This window comes from Crotalus tigris, unplaced genomic scaffold (assembly GCF_016545835.1).
Source record: "Crotalus tigris isolate CLP2741 ecotype Arizona unplaced genomic scaffold, ASM1654583v1 scf7180000019553.37968852642:3898890, whole genome shotgun sequence".
NCBI lineage: Eukaryota > Metazoa > Chordata > Lepidosauria > Squamata > Viperidae > Crotalus > Crotalus tigris.
In genome coordinates, this window is record NW_024097591.1 from 2418167 (window position 1) to 2443094 (window position 24928).

General features: G+C 51.1%; 2 protein-coding genes and 1 long non-coding RNA gene across 7 annotated transcripts; 1 reads left to right on the plus strand and 2 right to left on the minus strand.

Moving 5' to 3' along the window:
• Nucleotides 1-685: 685 nt before the first annotated feature.
• NUP210L (nucleoporin 210 like) lies at nt 686-24892 on the plus strand. Of its 5 annotated transcripts, XM_039363556.1 has the most exons (40): nt 687-941; nt 1770-1906; nt 2782-2913; nt 3233-3326; nt 3975-4125; nt 4316-4448; nt 4829-4987; nt 5757-5825; nt 6179-6285; nt 6554-6694; nt 7238-7375; nt 7471-7626; nt 7883-8081; nt 8508-8653; nt 8915-9136; nt 9569-9742; nt 9887-10079; nt 10253-10341; nt 10807-10911; nt 11005-11106; nt 11536-11664; nt 12032-12159; nt 12987-13119; nt 13662-13724; nt 13920-14099; nt 14196-14276; nt 14666-14797; nt 14928-15086; nt 15366-15457; nt 15630-15804; nt 16268-16443; nt 16662-16882; nt 17145-17281; nt 17445-17568; nt 18292-18441; nt 19205-19452; nt 20254-20461; nt 20578-20682; nt 20886-20957; nt 21218-21762. In XM_039363556.1, exons 1-40 carry the CDS (start codon nt 766-768, stop codon nt 21304-21306), a joined length of 5625 nt encoding a protein of 1874 aa, XP_039219490.1. In that variant the 5' UTR covers nt 687-765; the 3' UTR covers nt 21307-21762. The 5 variants fall into 5 exon arrangements, with proteins under 5 accessions (XP_039219492.1, XP_039219490.1, XP_039219491.1 ...); XM_039363557.1 differs by lacking the exons at nt 20886-20957; nt 21218-21762 and adding an exon at nt 24709-24889; XM_039363559.1 differs by lacking the exon at nt 1770-1906 and having other exon boundaries at nt 808-941; nt 2782-3326.
• Nucleotides 17490-20244, minus strand: LOC120317195. The gene is made up of 3 exons (XR_005559151.1): nt 19845-20244; nt 19470-19588; nt 17490-17589 (listed from the first exon to the last, which is right to left on the minus strand). It is a non-coding gene; the product is annotated as an uncharacterized LOC120317195 (long non-coding RNA).
• Nucleotides 21577-23773, minus strand: RPS27 (ribosomal protein S27). Its single transcript, XM_039363580.1, has 4 exons — nt 23619-23773; nt 23262-23370; nt 22109-22219; nt 21577-21812 (listed from the first exon to the last, which is right to left on the minus strand). Exons 1-4 carry the CDS (start codon nt 23622-23624, stop codon nt 21784-21786), a joined length of 255 nt encoding a protein of 84 aa, XP_039219514.1. The 5' UTR covers nt 23625-23773; the 3' UTR covers nt 21577-21783.
• Nucleotides 24893-24928: the final 36 nt, after the last annotated feature.

Consider the following 24928-nt stretch of genomic DNA (forward strand, 5'->3'; position numbering starts at 1 on the left):
ATTGAATCCCCAATCTCTTGTTCCTAAGTGAGATGTTTGTTAAGTGATCTTTGTCCCATTTTATGATCTTTCTGGAAACAATTGTTAAGTCAGGGGTGATATTTTTTAAGTCAACAAGCAGACTCTCTTGTTAAATTCACACCACCCACACAGGAACTCCAGTCAAGTCCAGGTACGTTGGTGGTTCAGCCCAACGCGTTGACTGTTTTATTAACCCAAGTTTTGGGAGTCAACATGTTGAGACAACCCAGAGGCTACCAAAGGCTGCCATTATGCCATAAAGGGTAGAAATTAATCCACCCCTTCAAATTTGGGGTCCATCAAGACCACAATTTCTAGACTGCCCAGATATTGCATTGAAGTTTTTTTTTTTTTTGCATTGCAAGTCTTGGCACCACCTCTAGGTGGCAGCAAACGCCCAGCTGCCCTCTCTCTGTCGTCTGCAATATTGCAGCTCAAGAGATGGCCGATCTCGTTTCACAAAACGCCTCGTCGCCCTTTCTGGGCAAATCCGATCAATCCCCAAGAAATCCGATCAGCCCTTCAAGTCAAATTCAGGAATTAAAAATAATAAAAATGCGCAGGCGCAAACGCGAGGAACCGCCTCCGTGTTTTAAAGGCGGAGCCGACCGACGACATAAAGCGCCAGGGTGGAACGTGGACACGTGGCGCATGCGCGTTAAGTAACGCGCGCGCGCGTGTGAGACAGAAGCAACGTTTCTTTTGGCCGCCATTTTTGGAGCCGCGGCCGGGCTCCTTTCGAAGATGAGGGCGGTTTCCCGGCGGGCTCGGGCTCCGCCGCAGCTTTTCCTCTTCGCCGTGGCGCTTCTGACGGGGCCCGCGGGGGCCTACAAGCTGAACGTGCCGAAAGTGTTGCTGCCCTTCAGCCGGGATAAGCGGGTGCCCTTCGTGCTGGGCGCTGAGGGGGGGTGTTATTCCTGGTGAGGGGCGGGGCCTCGCGGGAAAGGGACGGGCGGAGGGGTGACGTCACGGGAGGAGGCCGGGCGAAGACCCGGAAGTAAGCACCATTAGGGTGAAGCATGTTTTTGCTAATACAGCCAGAGGTTTGTGGGGGGGTGGGGACCTATTGCTAATTAATCCAACATTTTAAAAAGGCCTGCTATTATTATTGCATTCAGAATTGGAAAAAAAACTATTCATCCAAGATGGAAAAAGTATTAATTCATCCAGAATTTGTCGGGGGGGGGGGAATTACTGATATTGCTTATTCATCCGGAATTGGATAAAAAAAATCCCCTGCTGTTGCTAATTCATCCAGGATCGAAGAAACATTGTTACTAAGTCATCCATAATTGAAAAAAAAAAAACCTCTACCTTTATTGCTAATTCATCCAAGATGGGGGGGGGGAATTCTATTGCCAAACGTTAGCAAGCCTAACTGCATTAGAATGAAACGGGGTTGAGGTCAGTTGCCTTATTGCTAAGCAGAATGTGCCACGGAACGTTATTTGGCCATGGAGGTGTCTTTGTTCCTTAAAATACTGTTTGAAGGAGCCTGCTTTTATTACATTCATAAATGCATCCTATTTTTGTACAAGAGAGGAGTAACAGAGGAAACACCGACTGAGTTTTGACAGCAGCTAATGTCGTTGAGCTGGCTGACAATCAGACACCAACTCCCAAGTCTCAAATGCTGCTGCCTCAAATCCAGTCTGGACCAGCAGCTGCTGGGAAGACCAACTGGGGGGAGGATGAGGAGCTGCTGCTTGCAGAGGGAAAGTCTAAGCATGTTCTGTTCTGTCCTGTAGGTTCTCCACCCGCCATGACACGGTCACTATTGATCCAATGTATGAGAACGGGACAGTTTGCTCGCAGAAAGCGTTGCTCACCACCCGCTCTCTGCAGGCCACAAAGCTAGCCAGTGTGATAATAGCAGAGGAGATAGGTAGGTGGGGACCGCTTCAAGTTAAACAATTTGCACTGCTGGAGTCCAGGAAGAGAGCCTACTGCGCCCTGCCTTCTGGAATACTCTCCTCCAGAAGCAGGGCGGACCCCCCCCCCAGCATTCCCCTGGCCTTTTCAAAAAATCTAACGCTGCAGCTCTGCCCTCTGGGATGGATTACAGCAGGAATGTCTAAGACATTATCATCATCATCATCATCATAGAGTTGGAAGGGACCTTGGAGGTCATCTAGTCCAACCCCCTGCCCAGGCAGGAAACCCTATCCCATTTCAGACAAATGGCTGTCCCGTCTCTTCTTAAATGTTGGAGCATTCACCCTTTCTGGAGGCAGTTGTTCCACTGGTTAATTGCTCTCACTGTCAGAAAGTTTCTCCTTAGTTCTAGGTTGCTTGTGGACTTCAACTCCCAGAATTCCGCAGCCAGCATGGCTTTTAAGACGTGCGGACTTCAACTCCCAGAATTCTCAGAGGGGTGCCACTTGCTGGCTCTTTGGCCAACTGCAGGGCCTGGATGATGGGATAGGTTTGCCATTGTGTCCATCACCCCCTTCTGGGCATTCAGAGCAATTGACAGAAACCCATCAAGCGCTGCTTAGTTCAGCTCCGACTTTTTGCAAGGGGGGGGGGTCCTTCCCGGCAGGCTGGTTGGGATCTTCAGCATTCAGAGAGCGGAACAATGGAAAGTCGCAGACCTTTTGGGACCAATCCGCTTTCTCAGATCCTCTAATGAAGAATTAGAGTTCCTAACGTGAAATTCGAGATGGTTAAGAAATCATTTGTCTGGTTGACTTCAGCCACCTGTTTTTTGCTGTCTGGCAGCCGAGAGAACAGGGGACATGAGGTCGTTTGTTTTTCCAGTGACCGGCCACTTGCTTCGTTGTGACATCATCGTGGATCTGATTGAGCAGGTGGAAATAGTCTCGCGAACTCGGGAGATCTACGTGGAAGACTCTCCCTTGGAGCTGAGCGTGAGAGCTTTAGATGCTGAAGGTGCTGACTCAGATTCGGATCCTGCCCAGCCCGGGGATTGTCACCCAAACCCTTTCTGTAACCCATCTTCCTAGATAGCTGAAGCAGGCAGAGCGAAAGAAAATGTCTTTTCCGTGGTGTCTTTTTCCTCTTATGGCTTTCAGATCTCCCTGAAAGACCTGCCTGCTACCTGCGCTGTGGTGCTTTAGTACCAGGAAAAAATGCATTCCACCTGTGGGGAGGAGTGTAACAATTCAGCCACTCAGAACTAAGAATTGCCTGACAATCATCATCGTATCTACTCTGGCCCCAAGTCCACACCTGACTTTCTCTCTTGCAGGAAACACCTTCAGCAGCTTGGAAGGGCTGGAATTCGAGTGGAGCGTTGCCAAGGACGATGACATGGAAAACCTGGAGCTCTCGAAGAAAATCAGGTCAGGCAAAATCCTGAGCTCCAGGGCAAACGGACTGTACGACACCAGGTGGTGGCAGGACCCAAAGAGCAGAGCAAACTTGGAAAGTCTTGGCGTGTTTACCTTCCTCCTAACTTTGGAATAGATAGTAAACACAGCCACACTTTTTGTTAGGAGATGCCTACCATCCTGGGGGGGAAAAATCCTGTCTGTTAAACCAGGTGAAATTGGAGGTAGAATAGATGGATGGATGGATGGATGGATGGATGGATGGATGGATGGGTAGATGGATGGATGGGTGGATATAGACCAGTGGTTCTCAACCTGTGGGTCGGGACCCCATTTGGGGTCGAACGACCATTTCACGGGGGTCGCCAAACAACCAAAGCTGTGGTACTCCCTTTTATTCTATTGGCTTTTGAAAGCCAATAGGAATTGTCCAGGCTGTCTCTGCCCTGCTGAGCCCGCCAAAAGTCCCATTCTGCAAACAGTGCTACACCAGTTGAGTAGTCCTCGACTTACGACCGGTTGAGTAGTCCTCGACTTACAACCAGTTGGGGATTGCGGCATTAAAAAGATTGAGAACCACTGATATAGATAGATAATTAAACTGATTGCAGGACCTGAGCCTTTTGCCTCCTCTGAAAGCTGGGTTTGTTTCTGCTCCAGGATTTTAAAATACTCAGAGGCGGAATATTCTCCACCCGACTACATCGTCCAGATGGAAATGGAGGAGAAACAGGGCGACAGGATTTTGGTTTCGGGAATCAGAACCGGGGCAGCCGTCATCAAGGTCCGAATCCAGGAGCCTGTTTACAAGGTGGGTTCCTCCCACCCACCCAGCCACGCTTCCAAGACAGATGAGGGCACGGGGGTCAGTGGCAAGGCAGGGTCAGCCAGGCACCGACCCCCTCGGTTAAATCGAAGGTGTGCTTAAAACCCCTCTGAACAAATGGGGTGGCGGAAGCGCCCTCTCTGAAGTCTCTGCTTTGTTCCTCCCCCTCGCCCAGAAAGTTGCCGCGGCTTTGGTGCGCCTCTTGGTTCTGGAGAATATTTTCCTTATCCCTTCCTATGATGTCTTCCTGCTAGTGGGAGCTTATATCAAATACAGAGTTGGCAAAATAGTTCAGGGAAGGATCACAGGTAGGCAGCTTCTGGCCAGGTGCGGTTTGTTCGTTAAGCCATGGTTCAATCCATCCTGGGAACCCAGATCTCTGCTTGTGTGTTTTCAGGAGTGTGTTTTCCAACCTCAGAGATTAATTTAAAGATGGGTGGATTTCAACGCCCAGAATTCCCCAGCCAGCTGTGCTGGCTGGGGAATTCTGGGCATTGAAGTCCACAGATTTTGAAAGCAACTCAGGTGAATGAAAAATTGCCCCGGAGTTGTGTCTCTTGCAGATGCCACCTCTTTGAGGCTGGGCCTAGGTCGGAGGGGGCGAGATTTCTAACAAAAATGGCTGGGGGGGGGAAACAGCTGGTCTGCCAACATGATTAGAAAGCTCTCCGACCTCCTTTTCCTGCAGAGGTTGAGCTGCCTCTGGAACACTATGAGCTGGAACTGCAGGAGGAAGTGAAGGCGCCAAGTGGATTTCTTTTCCTCCCGGTGGCCCAACTGGACGCGGGTACAGCCACCGTCACCGCCCTCCAGCTGGGCCAGGTGAATCTGGCCTTTGTCCATAAGAGTATCCTTCCTTTGCGGTCCCTGGAGCTGATTCTTGTGATCTCTGGACCTTCCTCCCTCCCTCTATTCCTTCCTTCTTTCTTTCTTTATTAATAAAATTTATATGCCGCCCAATCCCTAGGGACTCAGGGCGGCATACAAAATTAAAACAATAAATATAACAATAAAAATAAGTGCATTCATACAGCATGTCCCAATCGTATCCCGCCCCCCCCCCCCGGGGACATCAACCCCAGACCTGCAGGAACAGGAGAGTTTTAATGGCTTTCTTGAAGGCCGGCAAGGTGGGAGTAGTTCGAATCTCGGGGGGAAGTTGATTCCACCACGTCGGAGCCACCACAGAAAAGGCCCTTCCCCGAGGGCCCGCCCGCCGACATTGTCTGGCCGACGGGTCCTGAAGGAGACCCAGTCTGTGGGATCTCACCGGTCTCTGGGAACGATGCGGCAGTATGCGGTCTTCTCTTTCCTTCCTCCTTCCCTCCCTCCCTCTCCTCTATTTCTTCCTTCCTTCCTTATTCCTCCCTTCCCTCCCTCCCTCCCTCTCCTCTATTTCTTCCTTCCTTCCTTCCCCTTTTCCCAGTGTGGTGAAGGGCAAATGCCAGCCTCCTCGTGACTAGGGGTCTTCATCAAAATCCCCTTTCCTTCGCATTGGGCCTACTTTCCAGGGCACCCAGAAACGCTTAGTTTAGCCACAGAAACTCCCTTCCCCTTCCGTTCTCCCCCACTTGGTTTAAAAAAAAAACCGTTAAATTCCTTACGGGCGCCTTCAGACGTCTACATGCGAGGATCGCTGGGCCTTCCGAACTGCACCATATATGTGGTAGAGCCAGGATTTCTAGGTAAGGACACTCAGCCTGCTGTTCCGCTGACTCTAGTGGGCTACAGCGGTGTTCCTCAAACTTAGCCAGTTTAGGGCTTCAACGCCCAGAATCCCCAGCATGCTTTAAGATGGCTGGGCTTTTTACTCCCCAAATTCTCCAGCCAGAAAACTTTTAAGATGGGTGAACTCTGGACTCCCAGAATTCCCCAGCCAGCCTGCTTTAAGAGGGGTGGACTTCAACTGCCAGAATCCACCGGCCAACCTGCTGATTCTGGGAATTGAAGTCCACCCAGAATCTTGAAATGAGAAACCCTGATCTACAAGGCACCCAATGAGCTGTCCATTCAGCTTCTCCTTCCACCCTCCTTGCAGGCTTCACGGTCCAGCCGGGGAACCGGTGGGCCTTAGAAGTGAGGCGGACCTACACCATCACCGTCGATGTTTTCGACAAATCGAGCACCAAGGTCTACCCCTCTGATGTGAGTCAGGTGTCGGGGGAGAAAACCTGCACGCAGGTAGACCTCACGCTAACAACCATCGTAGAACCTGCCCATCGTGGTTGTCGCTTGTGACTGCTAAGTAACCAGTCATAGGTCGAGGACTGGCCTGTAATCTTGTACCCGTTTCACTGATTCTAAGGAAGGCCATTCCGATCTGCGTCGTCTCCTCCATCCCGTCTCCCTGCTAAGTTTTCCCTTTTATCCCTGCTGGGATCCTTTAAAAGGATTTATTGTTTGGTCTTTCCAGAATCTCCGAATCGCTCACCACTTTCCCAAGGAATATTTGGAGGAGTTCACGTCATCTGCGAACGGCTCCCATCACGTCGTCCAGGCGCTGGAGGAAGGCATGACGGTCATTAAAGCCACGTTGCTCTCTGTCCTTCTCCAGGTAGGAGAAAGAGCCTGAAGCTCTTTCCCAGCCGAGGAATATTTTTTTTTTTCCGCTTGCTGGTTTTCTTGAGTTGGCAGTCATCCGTCTGATAACTCGGCCAACTCAGCACATTTGATCTCCAAGTGGATTTTTCCCAAAAGAATAAAAATGGGGCATGGTGGGGTTGAAGAGTTTGGCACAGTTTATGGAAACATTTAACCAAGTGAAGTAAGAAAAGAACTTAGGGCTGTTTAAATGATTTTGCCCCATTCATAGACAATCCGTGGTGCTCTCTGAGCTGGGTGGTTTCCTTGCAGACGTCTCATGACCCAACTAGGGAACATCATCAGTACTAGAAGGGAGGAGGGTTTGCAGGAAGGAGGAGGGGGGGAGTCCTTAGTGCCCTCTGAGCTGGGCTGTTTTCTTGCTGATGTTTCATTACCAAACTAGGGCATGTCATCCCTGCAGATTATTCTCTGTTGATAATTATGCGAGGTATTTTTTGAAGCTGCTCTCAAACCCACCCCCCTTTTTTTTAAAAAAAAAAAATGTTGTCTTCAGAGCGGCCTGGAAGATTATTTCGTCTCCCCCATCAGCCACGAGCAAGAAATAAAGATCTACCTTCCCATCCAGCTGACCCCTTCCTCCTTAGCCTTCCCCTACCATTCTCTGGATCTCTTGTACCGCTACAAAGTTCAGGTCAGCTGCCCCATGGGACTGCATTTGGGAGGAGGGGCTTCCTGGGTGGGGGCGTGTCCCTGATTTCCTCTACAGCCTGCCTTGCCTTTCCACAGGTGGAGGGAGGCAGCGGCAACTTCACCTGGACCTCCTCCAATCAGACAGTGGCCACCGTCACCATCAAAGGCGTGGTGGCGGCGGGTCTGGCCGAGGGGCAAAGCGCGGTGCAGGCGAGAGACGTGCAGAATCCCTTCCACTTTGGAGAAATCCAGGCAAGTTGGTTTCCCTGGCAGAGAAGCCAGGAAAGGTCACCACTCAGCGATGCATCCAAGAGCTTAGAAGCAAGGGCTGGTCTGAACTTGCTGCTGCCAGAGGCACGCGCTTGCTTAACAGTGGTGTCTTTGACTTGATGGCCACTGGGGAAAAAACCGGGAAATGACCATTGTGGTCTTAAAGTTGAGGACTAGCTGCATAGCAGCCACCTGTCAGGGGCCTTTACGCTGCTTTCAAACTCTTGCTCCCCCGCAGGTGTCCGTGCTGAAGCTGTCCCAGATGGAATTCCTGCCCTTCCAGGCCGACGCCGAGATCGGCCACGACTTGGAGGTGCCACTTGCCATGTACCACGTGGAGAAGAAGACGGGGCTGACCACAGCGTTCACCGATTGCTCGCTTCTGGCCTTGGACGTCGGCATGGACAAGCAAGGAGTGTTCGCTTTGAGCGAAGAAGGTACAACAGCGAGCCCAGGCTTACATTAGACCAGCTTTCTTGGTTTGTGAGTGCCTTTGGGGGAAGGCTGGACTTCTCCCTCCCTCCCTCCCGCATCAAACCGATGAAATATACTGAAGATTTCTGCACGTGGTCAAAGGTTTCCTGGAAAAAAATAATGGCAGAACTTTTTGCTTACTTCCATCCTGCCTCTGTTATTTTTACAAAAAGGCAGTGAATGGTGATTGGCCCAGAGTCACCCAGTTGGCTTTCATGCCCAAGGCAGGACTAGAACTCACCGTCTCCCACTTTCCAGCCTGGAGCCTGGTGGATTGATAACTGAGGGCCGCCACAGGAGATTGGGAAGGGTTGGATTATGGCCCTTGTAGTCCTCTTGCCTCCCCCCTCTAAGCTGAGACACAAACCAGCCACGATCTGCTTTTACAGGGAAGCCGAAAGTGGGCGCCACGTTCTGCTCCAGCGTCCAGCTCGTGGCCAAGTCCTTGGGCCACACGCTAGTGACGGCCAGCGTCACCATCTTCGAGGAGTATTTTGAAACCAGCGCAACGTTCGCAGCTTACGAACCCCTCAAGGTGAGGAGGGAAACTCCCGCTTGCCCTTGATTCAAGGTGGAAGCTCTTGTCTGGTTCTCCCCCCCCCCATTTTGTGGTCCTTAATCGAGGTGACCTAGTTTTGTTTGTTCTTCCATTTATGGATGGATGGATTGATTAAATTGATCTGTTGCCCGTCTCACTTTGAAAAGTTCCGCCTTAGAGGTTGACTTGCCCTGAACTAGACAGTCCATCGCCCCCAACATCTTCCTTCCCTCTCATTTTTTTCCCCTTTTTGTCCAGGCCGTGAACCCCGTGCAAATGGCCTTGGTGACTTGGCATTCCATGAAGGAGATGGTCTTTGAAGGGGGTCCCGGGCCCTGGGTGTTAGATCCGTCCCGTTTCTTCCTGGAGCTCAAAATGGACGATAAGAAGAAATTCCAGGTGGTGGAGGTCCGGTTGCCGGCTCGGAGGAAGCAGAACCAGTACATCTACCGAGTCACGTGCCTGGAATTGGGGGAGCAGGTAAAAGAAAGGCGGGTGAATGTCTTCTGCCTGAAGGTGGACCTGATAGCCAAGGACCTAGGTGGGCAACTTGAAGACAGGTGGACTTCAGATCCCATAATTCCCCAGCTGCCATGTTTTAAGACTTGTGGAATTCAGCTTCCAGAAACCCCCAGCCAGCCCTGCAGAAAGTTGGACTCCAATTCCCAGAAGTCCCGTTCATCCTGGCTCTTGGCTCAAGTGAATCTTGCTGGGTTTGATAGAATCAGCATGGATGGTTGGGGAATTCTGGGAGATGAACGTATGAAGAAAGTTGCAGGAATTGGGTATGTCTAGTTTAATGAAAAGAAAGACTAGGGGTGACGTGATGGCAGGCCATCTTAAGTCTCTGTATCCCTCAGCTGGTGGCCAAGCTCAGGCCTTTGATCCCCCTTCTTTGCTCGTTCCCCCAAGGTCTTCACCTTCCAAGTGGGCAATCACCCCGGAGTGTTCAACCCCAGCCCTGCCGTGGAGATGGTGCAAGTCAACTTCATTTGTGCCCACCCGGCCAGCATGGCTGTTACGCCCGTGTACAAAATGGCCGCCGGCACGCCTCCCTGTCCCTTGCCTCAGCACCACAAGCAGCTGGTACGTGTGGGAGGAAGACGCCTGGGAGATACGGCGGGGCGGCTTGGAGGTAGCCACTTGTCTGAGGACCCGCCCAGGGAACCTGAGAACTCCCACTTTTTTCCACGGGCCTCTAAAACGAAATGGGGGCGTTGATGCTTCCAGGTCCCCGTGTCCAGTCTGAGGAACACCATTCTGGAGCTCGCTTTGTTTGACCAGCACCGGAGAAAGTTTGACAATTTCTCTTCTCTGATCCTGGAATGGACCTCGGCCAACGAAAGCCTGGCGCGCTTCACCCACCCACGATCCATGCAGATGGTGGACAAGGACGATGGGACTGGACAGACCAGGCTCCACGGTGGGCCTCAGCCTTCTCTCTTCCACTAAAATAAGTCCCTCGGCTGCTTTCTCCAAGAGGACCTGTGTCTCCTCCATCCTCTCTTCTTCTTCCAGATCCCGTTGGCTAAGTTTTCTTCTGATGTCTCTTTTTTTTTTTTCCTCCTCTGTTCTGGTCCGTTGGGCTCCTCCCAGGACACCAGCTGTTAGAGGTCCATCAGATCAAAGGGACGGTTCTGATTGCGGTCAGCTTTGTGAAATATTCTGAGAGAGGCAGTCCAAAAGTGAGTCTGAGGGAAAGATTTGAGCCAAAAGGAGAGATGGGGAGGACGTTTAGATCTCCAAACGGGAAGAGCCAATGGGGGGGGGGAGGGTGATAGCCTTCTCTGAAATATCTATAAGGAGCATTACACAGAAGATCAGGACCCGTTCTGTGTTACCCCCCCCCCCAGAAGGCAAGATGGAAAATAACGGGCAGGGGCGATGCCATGAGGTTGATGGGCTCTCCATCTCTGAATGAGCTCCTGGGACCCTTTCAACAAACAAAGGGTCCATTTCAACCGTAGCTTCCATAACTCCTTAGTGGAGGGTCGCCATCAACACAACCTCCTGCAGATGTGTTCCTTTTGAAGGAAAGGAGCTGTTGAGGGATCTGAGCTGAAAGTCAAAAGAACCAGCCTTGTTGGCATAGAAGGAGCAATAACCTCCGTATGGGCCGAACCTTCTTGTTGGTTTTGTTGTACATTTAGGAGGTCTCTAACTCTCCTGCTTCTGCAGCTGTGGAACTCTTGTTGGTTGAGGATGTGAGTGTGGTCCCCGATAACGTCACCATGTACAACCATCCGGATGTAAAGGTAGGACCAAGGATGGCTTCAATCAGCTCCGGGAGGCCCAAATGATGCTCTGTTTGAGTTTCAGACGCCATTAAGCATCTTGTGACCCTCTAGGAAATTTTTGCTCTGGTGGAAGGCTCTGGGTACTTCCTCATCAACAGCAGCACCGAGGACATGGCCAACATCACCTACCGGGAAACGGAGAGCACCATCCAAGTGAGTCGCTGCAGGGTCTGGGAGATCCTTCTGCAGGGAAGAGAGAGAGATCGACTTTTTAAACAGTCCCGTCCCCTTAATTTCATATCCTCACGACCATCTTGAAGCTCAGGAAGCTGAGTTGGTTGTCATTTGAGTTGGTTTGTCACAAGTTCAAAAGATGTTCTGTGGGACATGTTGGAAGGACATCTGATGCCGCATCGGAAGTGCAGACAATGTTCTGTAGAACATCTTCTGAACCACAAAATCAAGCTTTATTTATCTTTTGTTGTTAGTGGCGCACTCATGCTGATCCTAGAAACCATGATGTTCCTAAGATGGACCGTTGCTATGTGATTGCCAGGGGATTATGACCTGATTAAAACATAAAACTATGAACACAGGCCTGGTTTTAGTCTACCAGTTTGGGCTTATTGTAGCTTTTTCCAGGTGGTTCCTCTCCTGCCTGGTTCTTTGGCCCTGGAGGTCTACGACCTCTGCCTGGCATTCTTAGGACCGGCTACCGCTTACCTGCGAGTATCCAACATGTACGAATTGGAGGTGGATCTGATTGATAAGGTGAGAAAGACCTTGGATCACCATGTTCAGCTACTATTCTTTGACCACCACGGATGCTATCTCAGATGCTTTCCTCCCTAAAGAAACAGCCAATCCAGGCTTGTCTCCCTAATGACCCCCAACCGGTGTCAGACCCTTCTTAAAGCTGACCTTATGCATGTAGTCCTTGGCCAAACGGCCGTTCCCTTCGTGTTTTACGACGACCACCAAAACAACACATTGTAAAATCAAACCAGTAAGGGAAAGGCTCCATTGCGGTCGTAACTCAAGGACTATCTTCCTAGTAAGGCCAAAAATGAAAATTCACCTGGCTGGGAGCCAAGCAGAAAAAGAAGCAGGCTCGTGTTTCTTTCCCCCCCCCCCCCAGGTAGAGATTGGCAAGTCCGTGCTGGTCTCCGTGCGAGTGCTGGGCTATCATCGCTCAGCTTTCCGGAGCAAGTATTTTGCCTACATGCACCTCCAGCTGAAAGCTGCCTCTCCAATCGTGAGTCTGACGTAAGTCTTCCCCGCGCAGAACCTTAAGCCTAGTCAACCTCTGCTCCAGCCGGCCCCGGGGACAAGTGGAAGGATCCCTCCAGACTGGGCATTGCTCCCAGCTGAGAAAGGGTTAATCAGCTCACCTCCAGAAGTTGTGGGTGCTCCATCAATGGAGGTTTCCAACTAGTGGCTGGACAGCCATTTGTCCAGAAGAGGAGAGGAGAATAAAGAAGAGAATGGGTAGAGTAGAGTATACAGTGGAGTGGAGTATACAGTGGAGTGGAGTGGAGTGGAGTGGAGTGGAATGGAATGGAATGGAATGGAATGGAATGGAATAGAATAGAATAGAATAGAATAGAATAGAATAGAATAGAATAGAATAACAGAGTTGGAAGGGACCTTGGAGGTCTTCTAGTCCAACCCTCCCTTCAAGGCAGGACTCCTTATACCATTTCAGACAAATGGCTGTCCAGTCTCTTAAAAACTTCCAGTGATGAAGCACCCACAGCTTCTGGAGGCAGGTTGTTCCACTGGTTAATTGTCCTCACTCTCAGGAAATTTCTCCTTAGTTCCAGATTGCTTCTCTCTTTGGTTAGTTTCCATCCATTGCTTCTTGTCCTGCCTTCAGGTGCTTTGGAGAAGAGCCTGACCCCCTCTTCTTTGGGGCAGCCCCTGAAATACTGGGACACTGCTATCATGTCACATCCTTTTCATTAAACTAGACATACCCAGTTCCAGCAGCCACTCTTTATATCTCCTGCTTGAGCAAGGGGTTGAGCTAGAAGATCTCCAGGCTCCCTCCCAACTCTGTTATTCTGTAAGTCCTTCCCCTCTGTTTCTCGCAGGCCGATGGAGGAACTCGGTGACTATTCCGAAGTCTACATGCTCCGAGCCGTGGCAGTTGGCCAGACGACCCTCGTGGCCACAGCTTGGGACAAAATGGGAATCAGGTTCATGTCCCCGCCACGGAAGGTGGAGGTAAGGACATGCAAGCCTGTGGGGCTCCCTCAAAGTCAGCTCTGTGGGAAAACGCTGGGAAGAAGCTTTTCCAACATCTGTAAAAATCAGGTTCACACTTTTGATTGATTGATTGATTTTTCACACTTTTGAACTGCCCATCTTCCCCAGAAATGGATAAACTAAAAGATTTATAAATCAAAAGATGTGTAAATTGACAGCTTGGCAAATGAAAAGCTTCGTAAATTTAGAGATTTGCAAATGGAAAAGATTTTGCAAGTTAAAAGATTTGCAAGTTAAAAGATTTGTAAATTTTATTGCTTTAAATAGGAAACCATGATTTATTGTAGCAGTCCTTGGATAAAACCAGAATCTTCTATCTAGGTCAAGGGTCTTCAAACTTGGCTCTTTTATGACATGTGTGGCTGAGGAATTCTGGGAGTTGAAGTCCACAAGTCATAAAAGGGCCAAGTTTGAAGACCCCTATTTTAGGTGTTCCCATGTGCTTACCTTTTTATTTATTTCTCCCAAGACTAACTTGATGCTGTGGTGTGTTTTGCCAGGTCTTCCCACCTTTCAGGCTGATCCCGGAGAAAATGACCCTCATCCCTCACAACATGTGGCAGGTGAGTCCGGGATCCCAAGCAGACAACGCTGGTTTATGGGTCATGGCCTTTTTCTCCCCTCTCTTCAAAGGCCTGTCGAAGTCAGATTGAGGCTACCGTAGTGGAGGACAGGGTTGAGTTTTGGGGGTGGTCTTGAAGGCAGAAGCCTGTGTCACGATCCTCCTGACCCGCACAGTTCTTTGCCTCCGATCGCAGGTGATGTCGGAAGGGGGACCCCAGCCTCAGTCCCTGATCCACTTCTCGATCAACAACCAAACCGTGGCCGAGGTTAACGGGCTGGGACAGGTCAGCGCCAAGGCCGTGGGGACAGCTTTTATCCTGGGTACCATCCGGGCCGTCAACGAAGACACGGGAAAAGTCATTGTCTTCTCCCAGGTACTTTTCGTGTGTGTGTGTGTGTGTGTGTGTGTGTGTGTGTGTGTGTGTGTGTATTCCTCCAGAGGAGGGAACTCAAGCCATCTTCTCCCTCAGGATCAGGTGGAGCTGGAAGTGGTTCAGCTGCGCACAATTCGAATCCACGCCCCGGCCACTCGACTCGTCACCGGCACCGAGGTGGGTTCCAGCGAGCCATCCCATTGGGTCTCACACCCCGTGTGTGAAGACTTGTGAGTCGCTAATGGAAGTATCTCCCCCCCCCCATCCGGACACTGGAACCTGGATGATCTGTAATAAGTAACCAGGGTTGATTATCTCCTGAATACGCTCAGATTTGGGATCCCGGTCTGATCTGCCGGTCCCGGATATGAATCCAGGTAGGTCTTGTGAACGAACAATGAACCCGTGGAACAGCTTGCCTCCAGAAGTGGTGTATGCTCCATCACTGGGGGCTTTTAAGAAGAAACTGGACAGATATATGTCTGAAATGGTCTTTAGGGTCTCCTGCTTGAGGACCTCCAGGTTCCCTTCCAACTCTTGTCATTCCGTTCTCTCTTCTTGGACAGATGCCTGTGTACGTCGTGGGGCTGACCAGCACCCTGACTCCATTCTCCTTCGGTAGCTCTTGCCCACTCCTGACCTTCCACTGGGCAGTGAGCAAACGAGACGTGGTCGACCTTCTCCCCAGGCACTCAGAGGTAGGAAAGACCCACCCTCTTTTAAAACCCACCCACCCAATTTGAACAAAGAAAACAAAAATGGGACCACATAAATGGGCTCATAAGTCGTGGACTCCCTGTATATACCGCCCACCTTTTTCCCCACCAGATTTCCCTGGCCCTTCCTCCGGAGAGCAACTTTGCCATGGTGCTGCGGACCAGGGCGGCGGGCAGGACCAGCATCAGGGTGACGGTGTCGACTTCGGACCCCCAAGCCGGACAGCTGGAAGGAAACCTCACCCAGCTCTTGGATGAGGTGCAGGTCCTGGTGAGGAATCACGGAAGAGCTGGCAGGCATTTCTTCGCTTCCTTCCTCAAGCCTTGGCTGTTCCCAAGGAATCCTAGGACCGGGAGGGACCTTGGAGGTCATCCAGTCCAACCCCCTGCTCAAGGCGGGAGTCCAGATACCAATCTTTTGTGGAAAACCTCCAGCCTTGAATGTTGAAATGGAGGAGCCACGGTCCATTCCTGGATGAAAGTTGCTTCATCTCTCCCTCTCTCTTCCTCTCCTCTCTCTCCCTCCCTCCCTCCCTCTCCCCCCTTACAGGTCTTTGACAAAATCCAGCTCTTCTCTCCTGAATGTCCCATGGAGCAGATCCTGATGTCTATGAATTCACAGCTCAAGTTACTTACAAACAGGTACCAGAGACGGTTCTCGGGCAGGGATAATAATTGTGGTTGTTACTCGAGGGCTACAGTTGTCCAGTCTCGTCTGGAAAACCTCCAGGATGGAGCAGCCACAAGGCCCGGAGGCTTCCTCCCTTCCTTACCTTCAAAGGGGGTGTTTGTTCTCCCTGCTTTCCTCGCTTAGGGACGGGGCTGCCTTCGTCAGCACCCAGATCCTGCAGTGCTTCCCAAAGTCCTCGGTCATCGAAGAGGACGGGCACGGGCTCTTGAAGGCAGGAGCCGTCACGGGGACGGCGGTCCTGGAGGTGACCTCTCTGGAGCTCTTTGGCGTCAACCAGACGGTCATCACCGGTGTGAGGGTAAGGGGGTCTACAGAAGAGGCCTGCCTCGTCAAAACGGGGCTGGGGGAGGGGGCATCTCCAACTGTGGATGGGATGGAATGGAATAGAAATAATAGAAATAATAGGAATAGAATAGAATGGAATAGAATAGAATAGAATAGAACTGAAAGGGACCTTGGAGGTCTTCTAGTCCAACCCCCTGCTCAGGCAGGAAACCCTACACCATTTCGGACAAATGGCTGTCTGATCTCTTTTAAAAAACTTAGAGCGATCGAGCATCCACAACTTCTGGAGGCAGGTTGTTCCACTGGTTAATTGTTCTGACTGTTAGGAAGTTTCTCCTTAGTTCTAGGTTGCTTCTCTCCTTGATTAGTTTCCACCCGTTGCTCCTTGTCCTGCCTTCAGGCGCTTTGGAGAATAGCTTGGCCCCCTCCTCTTCTTGGTTGGAAAGGAAGCTGAGAACACCCCATTTTCTTCCCAGGTGGCCCCAGTCTCTTACCTGCAGCTGAGCAGCGCCCCTAAGCTCTACACAGCCAGCCGGGCGCCTCTGTCGGCCTTCCCCTTGGGCATGGCTTTGACTCTCACTGTCCGGTTCTTCGACAGCGCCGGGGTAAAGTTTCACGCGCAGAACACCCAGCTGCACCTGGCCTTGAACAGGTAAGCCCTCCTCAAACCCCCCCCCCAGAGAGGCGGGTTCAAGGAGATGCTTTGTGGGCACAACCTCTGGAAAGCTGCCGGGGGGGGGGGTTGAGTAGCCTTGTGCTCAACGTAACCACAGTTACGGGAATGTCTCACTTAGCCACGTGAATTTTGGGGGTGGCCGTACGCCGAGGACCGCCTGTAGTTGATTTCCCTTCCCCTGGCTTCATTTTTAGGGATGACCTGCTGCTGATCCGGCCCAGCAACCAGAATCACACGTTCTCCGCCCAAGCCGTGAACCGAGGCGTGACGCTGGTGGGCGTGTGGGACGAGAGGCACCCAGGCATGGCGGATTACATTGCCGTCCCCGTGGAACACGCCATTGAGCCCGGCCTCTCTGCCCCCCTCGCCGTGGGAGACGTGGTGTGCTTCAGCACCCCCCTTGTGAGCCAGGAAGGTCAGTGGGCCAGTTGTGAGCCCAGTCCTGACAGTGTGGCTTTAAAGCATGCTTTTTTTTTTTTTTTTTTTAATGATGGAAGCGAAGTTGAGAGTTGAGGCCAGCTATCCTGTTTCTCTTTAGAAAATATTACGGTTGGAAAAGGATTAGAAAACATGTAACCCAGGAAGTGCTTTTGCACGAAAAACTTTTTAAAAGTCTGGAATTCCACTTCCAGATTCCTTCTGCCCACCAAGAAAGAAAGACTTTCTTCTGTTTTTAGGCGAAGCCGGCACCTGGCAGATCAGCCCCGGCGACGTGCTTGAGCTGGACGCAGCGAGCGGAGCGGCGTTTGCGAAGCATCCAGGGAAAGCCACCGTCTTTCACGAAATCCCCGGGATAGTGAAAACGTACCGAGAGGTAGAAGGGTGGCGTTTGTGCGTTTGCAGCATGTATGGATAAACCCCTTATTTCAATATTACGTAATTTTATTTCTGTTTGGAAACAGCTTCTGGAAGACAGGTTGGTTGGTTTATTTTTATTTTTTTAAAATTTCTTCAGTCTTCTAATCTCCCCTTCCCAGGTCGTCGTTCACGGCCCGTCGAGACTCAGCCTTCAGCTCGGTCCCAAAACCTTCCTCACCAACGCTGGCAACGCCTCCGAATTTCGGGTTTTCGTCTCCACAAGCGGCCCAACCACTCTTCAAGGTAGAAGGCACCGCTTTCAAACTGAAATATGCCGAGGGAGGAGATGAGGTGGCTAGGGGTGACCCCCAAAAGGGGGAGGGAAATATGAGCCCAGTCTGACAGTGTAGTTTTAAAGCATGTTTTGTTTCTTTTTTAAAAAGATGGAAGCGAAGGTCATCAGAGTGAGACCAGCTATCCTGTTTCTCTTTAGAAAATATTATGGTTGGGAAAGGATGAGAAAATATACATGCCTAAAGGAGCTTTGATTCTCCTGGTTGACGTAGAGGGGGGGGGGGAAACTCAGAAATATTTCTTTCAAGAGCAAAGAAGCCCTTTTGTCTCCAACCAAAGACACACTCCTGGAAAAACACAAGTGAAATGTTAAGAAATTGGGGATTAATCTTGTGTCTGTGTTTCTAATTTATAAATTTGGGGGTGGGCAAAGGAAAATACTGTAAGGAGAAGCTTCCTAACGGTGAGAGCAATCAATCAATGGAATAGTTTGCCTTCAGAAATTGCGGGTGCTCCATCACTGGGAGGTTTTTAAAGAAGAGATTGAATATCCCCTTGTCTGAAATGGTATGGGGGGGGTCTCCTGCTGGAGCAGGGGACTGGACTAGAAGACCCCCAAGGTCCCTTCCAGCTCTGTTCTGTTTGATTGATAGCAGTAATGATGAGTTGGCTAAAGATATATATAGCTCCTACACTCACGCACATCCTGAATACATCTGTGTCTTGTTTTAGGTCCCTGCGGTTCTGAGCAAATTCGGGCCATCAGCAAGCAGCTTTCTCCCGAATCCCAGCTCATCTGCCAAGTGGACTTCAAGGCCAGCATCCTGGATATTCCAGCCAGCAAAATCTTTCACATTCAGCCGGCATTTTACGCAGATAAAGGTAAAAGAGAAACTGGTGCATCATTGCTGGGGAATTGGGACACGTGGCTAATTTCCAAGTGACCAGGAATGGTGGGAGATTTTGAAGACGTGTGTGTGGGGGGGGGGTGTCTCCATCTTTGCAGAGAATACTTAAATGCGGTCTTGTAAAGCATCAGAAGCATTTCTCTTATCTTGGAGGGGAACTTTCTTTCCTTTCTTGAGCTTAAGAAGGTCTAGTTTTCTTTCTTGGACGTAAGAAAGTTTAAATTTCTTTCTTGGGCTTAAGAAAGTTTAAATTTCTTTCTTGGGCTTAAGAAAGTTTAAATTTCTTTCTTGGGCTTAAGAAAGTTTAAATTTCTTTCTTGGGCTTAGGAAAGTTTAAATTTCTTTCTTGGGCTTAAGAAAGTTTAAATTTCTTTCTTGGGCTTAGGAAAGTTTAAATTTCTTTCTTGGGCTTAGGAAAGTTTAAATTTCTTTCTTGGGCTTAGGAAAGTTTAAATTTCTTTCTTGGGCTTAGGAAAGTTTAAATTTCTTTCTTGGGCTTAGGAAAGTTTAAATTTCTTTCTTGGGCTTAAGAAAGTTTAAATTTCTTTCTTGGGCTTAGGAAAGTTTCAATGTTGGCCACTCGGCGACCCCAGCTCTCCAGTTCCCAACTCAGAGGCACACCTGTTGAACTCCATTCCGGTGTCTCCTTCAGAGTGGCTTTCTTTCCAATCAAACCCGGAATCCAGGCCTTCCTAAATCAGGTTTAAAAGAGTCTCTTTCCTTCTGGCTCCACCCAGGGCTCTACGCTTGCCTAGTAACGGTGAAAGCCCAGGCTGACGAGGACCTGTTGGCCCTCAGCACAGCCGAAGGCTTCGTGGACGTGTCTGCTGCCCTCCTCAGCCAGCCAACCCAGGAAGCCCAACGGATCACGGTTCCGTTTCTGCCCGCTTTCTTCCTCAACCAGACCGAAATTGTCCTCGGCAGCTCACAGATGACCAGTGAAATCTTGGTCTTAGGGGCCAGGAGAGTGACGGAAGCCATCGAGGTAGGTTGAATACTGACCCCAAAGAAGACATTGGATGTGTCCCTCCTGAGGATGGGGCTGAGTCTCAGTGGAAGAGCCCCTGGTTTTCCTCCAGGACGGTCCCGGATGGATCTGTACCTCCGGGATCCAGATAGACCTGGAGGACAGGAAACAGGCGTGAGTTTGTAGGTTCAAAGGTGTGACCAGGTATAGGGAAGGATCCTACTGAGATACAGGTATCTTCAAGGAAGCAAAAGGGACAGGGGAGGACAGGAGACACCATCATCTGGACCACATGGGGGAAGTCAGTGGTCCACCCCTGGAAGCACCAGACCCTTGATAGTTGGCATGGGTTAAAATTCCTGGCATCTGGAGATGTTCCTTTCACCCATCCCTGCTGAAATGTAACTCACGTCGGGTACCTTTAAGTCCTCCAGATGGACGGACTTCAGAGCCCAGGATTCCGCAGCCAGTTTTGCTGCCTGGGGCATTCTGGGAGTTGAAGCCACTTATCTTTAAAGCGGGTCAGGTTGAGAAGCCCTGAGCTAAATGGTCACCTTCTGAGGTTCGTGAGTGAGGAGATCTGACCATTTAGGGCAGGGGTCTTCAAACCTGGTCCTTTGATGACTTGTGGACTTCAACTCCCAGAATTCCTCTGCCTGTTGAAGTCCACAAGTCATCCAAGGGCCAAGTTTGAAGACCCCTGGATTAGGGCTTAGCTCCTGCTGGAACCCAGTTTGGGTGGAGTTCTCCTCAGGAAGGATCTATTTTCTTTGGCTGGACTTTTTCCCTAAGAGCTGGCTTTCTCCCGTCCCCCCCAAGGCCCATCCCAGCTCTCCGGGGGTGCAAGTGGATCGCCCCCTCCTTCTCCCGGACATGCCTGGGCTTGTCCTTTTCCCCGTCCACGTGGTCAACCTCACCTCTCTCCACGGGAGGGCAGCACCCGTCTTCGTCAACCTCTCCTGCAGCCTCACCGGGCAGAGGGTGGCCGTCCTGGTGCGGCCTCAACCAGAGCAGCATCTCGGCTTTGGTGAGCTTGAACGGAAAACAGGACTGGGGTTTTTTTTGGGGGGGGGGGGTCTTCTCCCTGGCTGTGTTCTCGGGCGCCTAGAATACGCCCCCAACACTCTCTGTCCACTTGCCCAGATCTGTGCGCCGAGGCCAGTCTCGTCCAGCAGCTGGTGGGCTCCTACCAGGTCCTCCTCTTCACCATCTTCGCCGTCCTGGCCTCCACGATGGTCATCTTTCTCAGTAGGTCAATAATGGCACATACGCCGCCAACCCCCGAAGCCGTTTAGTGGGTGCTAAGATTCAAAATCCTCCCCAGTTTGGTAGAACTGCAGAGCTGGAAGGGACCTTGGAGGTCTTCTAGTCCAACCCCCTGCTCAAGCAGGAAACCCTACATAGTGTACACCATATACCTGGAATCAACCAGCATCCTCCCCTCCCCGCAGTTTACAATGCCTTCCTGAACAGAGTTCAGATGGTGCCCGTCGTCTACGTCCCGTCAGCCTCCACACAGGACGGTGAGTTCCCACATCCAGCCTGGGTGAAGAATCCCCCAGGAATATAACCCCCAACTCCCTTTGGAGAACTTCTGAAAGCAAGCAAGGGCGGCGGGATCCCCAGTGCTGAAAATTCGCCCTTTTCTGAAACTTTCTCAGAAGTTTTAAACCGGAAGCAGAGGTCCGATTCAGCACTGGCCAGTTCCATTTTCGCAGGAGATGGGAAATATGTTCTTTTTGGGGGGGTCACTTCTCAAGCCCCCCCTTCCCTTTCTAACTAGGGTACCTCTATCCTCCGCTAAGTGCTCAGCACCATCCTTCCAGCCTAAGGAACCGGACCCAGGCCTGGCTGTGGAGCGTGCGAAGATGAGTTGTAGGAGAGTAAAACGCCTGAACTTTTATGTGGCCAGTGTCGTCCTTAAAAGGGGACAGGAAAAAACCAGGCCACTCACCGGCCTGCGGAATGTTTACACTCCGTGGTGTGACCTTTGCAGCAAGCTGAACCCCGGTGATCTCCATTTTAAACCAGATTCCTAAAGGCCTGAAAGGAATCCCACATATCTGATAACAACCCGAGGCAGGTGCAGCCAGCAACACTCAATGCACACACACACACAAAAAGCACACCAAAAAACAAAAATTGCCTTTATATCCAAAGTTTATTAAATCGTGGGTAAAGCTACAAGGACAGTGCCAGAGCCACAGGGAGAGGGTTGTTCACCCTATCCCATAGCCATCAGTGGTAGCAGGCCTTCAAAATATAATATCCTTCCATCGGTGCTCCAGAGAAGCTCAGGGTCATTGTTCACATAGTCCCACCCATCATCCTGTGCCGAGTATCCAGTGTTTAATGTTGCTTTCGCCGGAAAGAGCACCCTGCAGGGAGGAAATGCAGAATCATTAAGATCAGATGAAAGCAGGTTACATTTAACCAGGTTTCCCCCTCCCCCCTAGAAAAACCACTTTTGATCCACCTCCTATGGCCTACTGGGTCAGCTTCAGTGGGGAGAAACAGCTGTAAAACATCGCTCATCATTGTGTTGTTAAAAACACACTGCTGTTTCTCTCCCATCCTCAAAGATTGAAAAACATCACCCATCTCAGAGTCTGGCTACAATTCTCATGTCTCCCCTCTTATTTCGGACACTGGCCAGGTCAACCTTCCCACTTACCTTCTGTCAACCTTGCCTTTCCACCAGTGGGCTGGCACAGCACAGTCGAGCAGCCGACACACAACACAACTGTCTGGGCGTGACTGAAAACCGTGGTGATTTTGTAGCAACCTAGAGCGGGAAAGCAAAGCAAATATTTGGTGTTTGCTGTTGCAGCTACAAATCCTCTCCTCTTTTCCATTCCAGCCAACCCCTCCTTGCTACATCTTTAAAAACAAAATGGGTCTGAACTACTCCACTGTCCTACAGCCTGAGAGAGACCACCACAATAGCTGGAGCAATTGAGGCTCACCCACCCCTCCAGTTAGCATGTGCATCATTTCAGGGGTCTTTCTTAAAGGACCCCTGCCCAGTTCCCACGTGCAGCCCAGCAAGCAGGGAGCTGGGTCATCCCCTGCATTGCAAGCCTCCATGTTGCAAAGCACCCTCTCTGCAGCAAGAAGAGATTGCATTAAAATTTTATGCAGTCCATCACTCTTGAAGGTGGTTTTGCCCACTCCACAGACCGCCTACACACACACACACACACACGCACGCACACACAATATCCCACCCAGCAGCTCTAGCCATGAGATTTGTTGCAGATGCTCCATTTCTGGAGGTTTTTAAGAAAAGACTGGACAAGTGTTTGTCCAGAATGGAATAAGGTCTCCTAGCCTTTGAGGTCACTCACAACTCTTTGTTGTTCTGCATTCTGAGCAGGGGCTTGGGCTAGATCACCTCCAGGGCCCCTTCAGATTCTGTTAAGTGTATTCTGAGCACTTGAGGACCAGAAGATCTCCAGGGCCCTCTTCCAAGCCTTTTGAGCAGGGGCTGGACTAGATGACCTTCTGATTCTTATTATTCTCTTCTGAGCAGGGGGTTCCGGCTGGATGACCTCCGAGGCCCCCTTGCAACTCTTATAAGGGGGAGCTCGACCAGATGACTTCCTAGGCCCCTTCCAATTATGTTACTCTCTATTCTGATCGGGGGGGGGAGGAGGGAGGAGGCTGGACTAGATGACCTCCGAGGACCCCTTGCAACTCTATTCTGCATTCTGAGCAGGGGGCTCCGACTAGACGATCTCGGAACTCCCCTCGCAAACCCTCGTTTATCCCGAGCGAGGGGTGGGATGGGCTGGATGACCTCGGAGGACCCCCCCCCGGCGCCTCACCCGGGCACTTGACGTCCATGAAGTAGGAGTTGGGGCTCTGCACCAGGCGCTTCTTCTTGTGCTTCCGCTTCTCCTCCTCCGGCGAGGGGTGCAGGAGGTCCTTCGCGAGCTAGGTGGGCAGGGGGAGAGGCGAGAAACCGTGAGACCCCCGCCCCCAAAAGAGGCTTATTTTCCCTCCGCGCACTCCCCCCCCATCCCCGCCGCCATCTTGAGCCTGGCGCCCAGGCGGCGTGGCGAGCGCGTGGGGCCCGGCGGGGAGGCCGGAGAGGCCAGCCAGGCGCCCCACGAGGACCCCCCGGGCGCGGGGCCGAGGCGGGCGGGCCTGCGCGGGGAAGGCGGCGCCGGGGAGAGACGCACCGGCATCTTCGCGTGGAGGCAGCTGCGGACCGAAAGGAGGCTGGCCGGAAGGAGAGCGCGCTATATCCGCTGTGGGGTTTCCCGCGCACGGGCGGAAGTCCGTTCAGGGGGGCCGGGGGAGCCGGATGTGTTTGTGTGTGAGAGAGGGGGGGGGAGGGAGGCGCCATCCTGGTGAGGTCTAAAAAGAAGGGGCGGGTAGAAGGGGGAAGCGGAAAGGACGCCATCTTGGGAAGGGCATCCGCTTCCTCCTGCGGGCGCCATTTTGAGACGGAGCCTCCAAGGACCCTCCTCACAGCCCTGCAGGGTAGGCTGGGTTGAGGAAGAAGTTTATTCTAGTGTCATCCCAACGCACACACAAACACACACATAGTCTCTCTCTCTCTCTCTCTCTCTCTCTCTTCCTCCCTCAGCTCTTTCCTTGTCTTGAAGACTAACTAAGGCTCTAGTCCTCTTGGGTCCAAACAGGTTCCTGGCTAAAAAGCTACCTACCAGCCCCACTTGGGGTCACACCAGGATAAACCAAGTTTCTAGTCCTCTGGGATCTCAAACCTCCTCTCTTTTTTACCCCTGCCAGGCTGAGTTTGGTGCTCTGGATAGAATTTGAACTCAGGCCGGCATCTCCTGCCTAAATTGGGCTGGAAGAGTATTATTTTTATCAGGCCCAGCCAGTCTGCAGGCAGGTCTTTGGACCGTGGGAATGTCAGCCGTGCAAAACTGAGCAAGTCAGCAGTCCTCATGGAGGCCATCCTAAGGATTTGCCAAGAGAGGTTTAAGCCATCTCAGGGAGACCAAGCTGGCTTTGCTGGTGGGCAGCTGGAGAAAGGGACTCTTTTTAGAGACCCATAAAGATATATACTAGCCATTTCTATGCCAACAAACCAATTTAATCGGCAAAAATCCCAAATCAACATTTCATTCTCTCCTTCCCCCCCCCCCCCATCTCAAGCAGAAAATCCAAAAGCGGAAACAAAATTAGAAGCGTTCCAAGTAAAACAATAATTACCTAAATAAATAACATTTCAGTCAGGAGGATAAGGCAACAGAAACAATTCTATCCTTTTAAAACTCTCCTGTGATTTTTACATTTTAGGTCCTCCTTAACAAAAACAAGGGAAGTTTGCTCGGATGAAAGGATGAAAATGGATGCTTGTGCAAGACTGCCTCTTCCCCCTCTCTCCCCCTGCCGCTGGAGGTAAGGCACTCTGCCCATGCTCAATGGGGGCGCTCTTTTTCTCACGCTCTGGAGCTCTCCAACTCCTCCTTTGCTGAGGAATGAATGACTTCCCAGCAGTGGATGATGGATAGTTGCT